The sequence below is a fragment of the Perkinsus marinus genome (genome assembly GCF_000006405.1).
Source record: "Perkinsus marinus ATCC 50983 genomic scaffold scf_1104296943646, whole genome shotgun sequence".
NCBI classification, from domain to species: domain Eukaryota; phylum Perkinsozoa; order Perkinsida; family Perkinsidae; genus Perkinsus; species Perkinsus marinus.
In genome coordinates, this window is record NW_003211738.1 from 1575 (window position 1) to 5812 (window position 4238).

A 4238-nucleotide genomic window follows, 5' to 3' on the forward strand; every position below is an offset into this window, starting at 1 on the left:
GGGAAATCTCAGCCGCCTCGTCCATCCGTGTATCCAATACTTACTGTAAGAATGTCAGCTGTAGTGGAACGTTGTTTTTTCGACAAGTCAACTTCAGATTCCCCGTCGTCACTCTATCATGCGTTTACATGCTATGTTGGGAATCAGAGAGATCCGGTGTGTGCACGATAATGCTCTGCGTCGGACTATCCCTGGCGATAGTCCACGAGGATCGAATAAAATGGAGAAACCTCATCATTAGAACACTCAAGCTGGGAGTAGCAGCAGGGATTATAAGCGCCCTAACGTAATCACGCTTACGGGCATCATTTGGGCGTTCTTGTCATTACTCGTGATAGGTATATCTTCATTCCCACATCTCCCATATACTTCGGTGCCATCCACTGCATAACGCTCAATACTCTTCTCACAATGATCTTCATCAGAGTAAGTTGAGCCTCCCCCTAAGATGATACTGCCTCTTCTGCTCGCCGGATCTTCCATCATATTCCCATCACCATCGTATCCTCTTCTTCGTCCTTTACTCAGGTCCCCCGTATTGCTTTCGTCGGTTTCATCTCCATCCAGCTTTTCACGATGATGGGCGGCTTGTTCCCCCTCGAGATCCCCATGGACCGTCCCACAGTTGATGTTATCCCATGGTACGCCAATCAATGTCTGTCTTTTGCCTATTAGTCTACAGTTTAACAATAGGAACCTCTCCAAAAATCTCTCTGAAGAAGAGCTCCGTGAGGTTCAAAAACTTCTTGTTAGGAGGGGTTCAGGAACCTTTTGAACATTGAGGTGTCTCCTTGTGATCCTCGAAACTTACGAGTCGAAAGCTCATGTGGAGTGACGTACCCGGGGGCTTATTTCAAAAGTCTCCGTGAGGCGTCACTCCTCGAGGTATGAGAACCTCTTATAATCACTCATAACTCATGAGTTTTTCGAGAAGCACAGCCGATCGCAGGCAGAAGTTGAACTTCTGAAGTTCTCCCTTCTTCAATCTAGATTTATACCCGACAAGTCGAGCGGGGGCGGGGCAAGACCGTCGCGATGGCTAAACTCCGTTATGAGAACGGAAAGTCCTCCATAACCTTCCCCTCGAGGAATTTGGCTTCTTGAGCTAAGCTCAATGAGCTTCTTTACGATTCGACTTTCGAATCATTTTAATTTCGAATTCATGGCCTCCGCGGCGAGACTGATTGACACGCTTTCAATCCATAATTGCGATTGGTCACACTGAATGGCTGGTCGGTTCATCGCGTCGCGGACGGACTCACTCTTTTCGAGTCTTCAACAGCTGTCAAGTCCTACGAGAGGTCGCACAGTGGAACTCCCACTTTACCACACGAACTCATGTGTTCATCTTCCTACTAATGGTGAATCTTCGCCTAGTCGACTTCGACAACTTGGGAACAGAGTATGAAATGTTTGGGAAAGAAACCTGTCGGAGCCCGCGTCAATCTGTCCCCGAGTCTCGGGGCGCCAGCCTCGGGGCCCGAGGGGGTTCTGTTCCTTCATGGAAATTAGATTCTCGCAAAAGGCTGTGGCCTCTTTGGAGCTTGTAACACATTTTAGCGTGTAAAAACGGAGCTCTTCCGAAAAGAATCCCAGAATACTCCGAGAAGGATTCTCAAACCTCAAAAAGTTGATGGTTTCAAGAGACGGTTTGGGTGAGATTTGGTGGTCCCATGCATGAAGATCTCAAAAATGTTTCATAAGGGATTTTTAAAATAGGCTCCCGAGAGAGGCTTCTTCTTCGTAGCACCCGACGAAGGTTGAGGAGAAGCTCGCTGTCGTTGTAGGTTCCACAACCTTGGATATTGCTTACTCGGTGTCTGGCTCCATAGCGTCGGTGCTCATAAGATTTCGGCGATCGAGTTGATACCGGGCAGACCAATGCACTTCGAGGACACAGTCTTCACGTTTTTCGGACGACATGTAAGATACACTTGCTGTTGCTGCCCCCTGGATACCTAGGTACTCGAGTCACAACATACGTCCTTTTTTTCTCAGTCCTTGACGGTGTACCTGGGACACATGTTACCCGGTTTGTTCATACTCGGACTTTTTGTCTACTCGAAATGGTGGTAACTTTTCGGCTGGTCTTGGCTGAGCGTTTGCAGCGAAGGCAGATGAAAGTTTCATCTGCCTTCGATGGTTTCATCATGAAACCATCGACAGAGCCGACAGGAGAACTTCACCATACATAAACCATTACTTTCCCAAGTCAGATCGCTGGAGTGGAGATACGTGATGCCCTCTACGACAGAGGCACTGCCAAGCCTTGGTCAACAACGGTCGAGTCATCATATGGAGTATTGTTATCCGTCGAACTATAAGACTGGCCATTTCCACTGTTAAGCAGTGGCTGCTTTGCTCGATGCTTACACGTGCGGTTTCGAGAGAAGATTTGAACATGTTCACTGCTGCTGTATACACTCCACCAGCTTCCTCTCTGAGGGACTCTCACTATTGTACTGTATTTGTCTCGTTATTTTACTCTACCCTAGTGGAACCACCCACAATCTAAAAGCTACTTTTCAAACTGAGTATAGGTTCACAGGATCTGTGTCATTGAGTAATCCAACTTGATATACTGCGGGGGTGGTACCGTTCATTTCGTCGAGACAGTTCGTTTTCAAGATGAGCGCCACCGGTAACAGTCCTGAAGGGCCCGTCTCAGATCTCAAAGTCTTATTAATCGCGAGCTGCACCATGTTTGCAAGCCTGAGTCTGGTGCATTGGTTGTCCATAGCCGAGCGAGCGCAGTACAAACGTGTGTGGTTTGAATATGAAAAGGTGGGCTCATCGAGCTAGATCTGTCTGTAGTGAGATTAGTGTTCTTCTTTCGGCAGTCGACGGTGTATTGAATTCGCGTTCAGATCTCTGAATCGGACGATAAAGCCATGGAAATGGGCGCTATTGGAGGAGACGAGTCGAAGATACAGCATGGCCCCAAGCCACGTGCTCCGTTACTGGACTTTTTGCGTGGTCTCTGTCTGGCATTCATCGTCTCTTTTCACTTCATGTGGGACCTCCAAGAGTTCGACATGTTACCTCATCCTCCCCCGGCCCACAAGGTCGATGGACTCCCAATAAAGAATTATATACTCTTCATTGTCTACTTTGTCATCTCCATCACCTCTTGTCTCACTGCCGCCCTTTACACTCCCTATTTGGGTTATGCATTGTAAGCTTGTGACACTATCCATGACTGCCTGATAAGAGTCCTACTCGATCAGGTATGCTCCGATAGTGACGTATTGCATCTATAGCATGTGGTGGGAGTCCCAAATTTCGGGTGTTTGCTTGATAATGACGTGCTTGGGAATGTCTCAAGCATTGGTCCATAGGAATGGTACCATCTGGCGAGAAGTCGTCATCAGAGCTGCCAAATTGAGCCTCCTCGCAGCTCTCATTTCTGCTTTATCGTAATAGTTACGTGCTAGACAGTCTAGCTTAGATTACACACAACACTTTTATAGTTTCACTTGGATCGATTTTACAGGTTATGGTTCGATCCAGAGCAGTGGATTTACTTCGGTGCCGTACACTGCATCTGTTTCAACAGTTTACTGACGGTCCCATTCGTCAGAGTGAGTCTTTCACCCGCCAAGTTGAATTATTCAACAGTCTTCACGTCAGAGGCCGAAGACGGCTCTTGCTGGATTCTTATTCATACAGACGTACACCATGGCCTTTGGTGCTTGCCCGATTGAGGTCCCGCTTGAGTTACCCACTCTAGATGTCATGCCTTGGTGAGATGGTACCCCGTCTTCCCGACGGGTCATGCTTTATCTACGGGGAATCCCCGTAGAATCTACGGCGTAGATGAAGCAACCCGTCCGATTCGAGCTTTCCTCTGGATGTGCCGAGCACTTCTCTGCAGGTTCCACAACTTTGGCTATTGCCTATTGGGCGTGTGGCTGTATAGCAAGGGTGTTCATAAGCTGAGTTCGTGCAGTATCATACCAAATACTCGTGTATATTTTGAAGACACCGTTATGACTACATTCGGTCGTCATGTGAGTCTTCTGTTCGACCAGATGAGACCTTAACCTACACCATCGTTCCTTTCAGTCCCTTTTAATATACTTGGCCCATCAAGGTGTATTATTCCCACTCGTGTATGGGGTCTCTCTGCTCAGTTGATCTCGCATTCTCTTCACTCAGCGGCTATACGGCATACCTGGAAGTATCTGATTGGTTGGTGTTGTCAGTGCGGGTCGGGCTTCCGGCCCGGAAGTTCCGGG

General features: G+C 47.9%; 3 protein-coding genes across 3 annotated transcripts; all 3 read left to right on the plus strand.

Annotated features, from left to right (window-relative positions):
- Positions 1-411: 411 nt before the first annotated feature.
- Positions 412-1104, plus strand: Pmar_PMAR025616 (hypothetical protein; the record flags this gene model as incomplete). The annotated part of the gene is made up of 4 exons (XM_002781051.1): positions 412-426; positions 529-641; positions 765-885; positions 991-1104. The coding sequence occupies 4 exons, from the start codon at positions 412-414 to the stop codon at positions 1102-1104; spliced, it is 363 nt and encodes a 120-aa protein (XP_002781097.1).
- Positions 1105-2700: 1596 nt separating this feature from the next.
- Pmar_PMAR025617 (hypothetical protein) lies at positions 2701-3179 on the plus strand (the record flags this gene model as incomplete). Its single annotated transcript, XM_002781052.1, has 2 exons — positions 2701-2784; positions 2868-3179. 2 exons carry the CDS (start codon positions 2701-2703, stop codon positions 3177-3179), a joined length of 396 nt encoding a protein of 131 aa, XP_002781098.1.
- Positions 3180-3315: 136 nt separating this feature from the next.
- Positions 3316-3743, plus strand: Pmar_PMAR025618 (hypothetical protein; the record flags this gene model as incomplete). The annotated part of the gene is made up of 3 exons (XM_002781053.1): positions 3316-3416; positions 3494-3581; positions 3631-3743. Coding segments are annotated over 3 exons (302 nt in total), but the record flags the coding sequence as incomplete, so codon positions are not given.
- Positions 3744-4238: the final 495 nt, after the last annotated feature.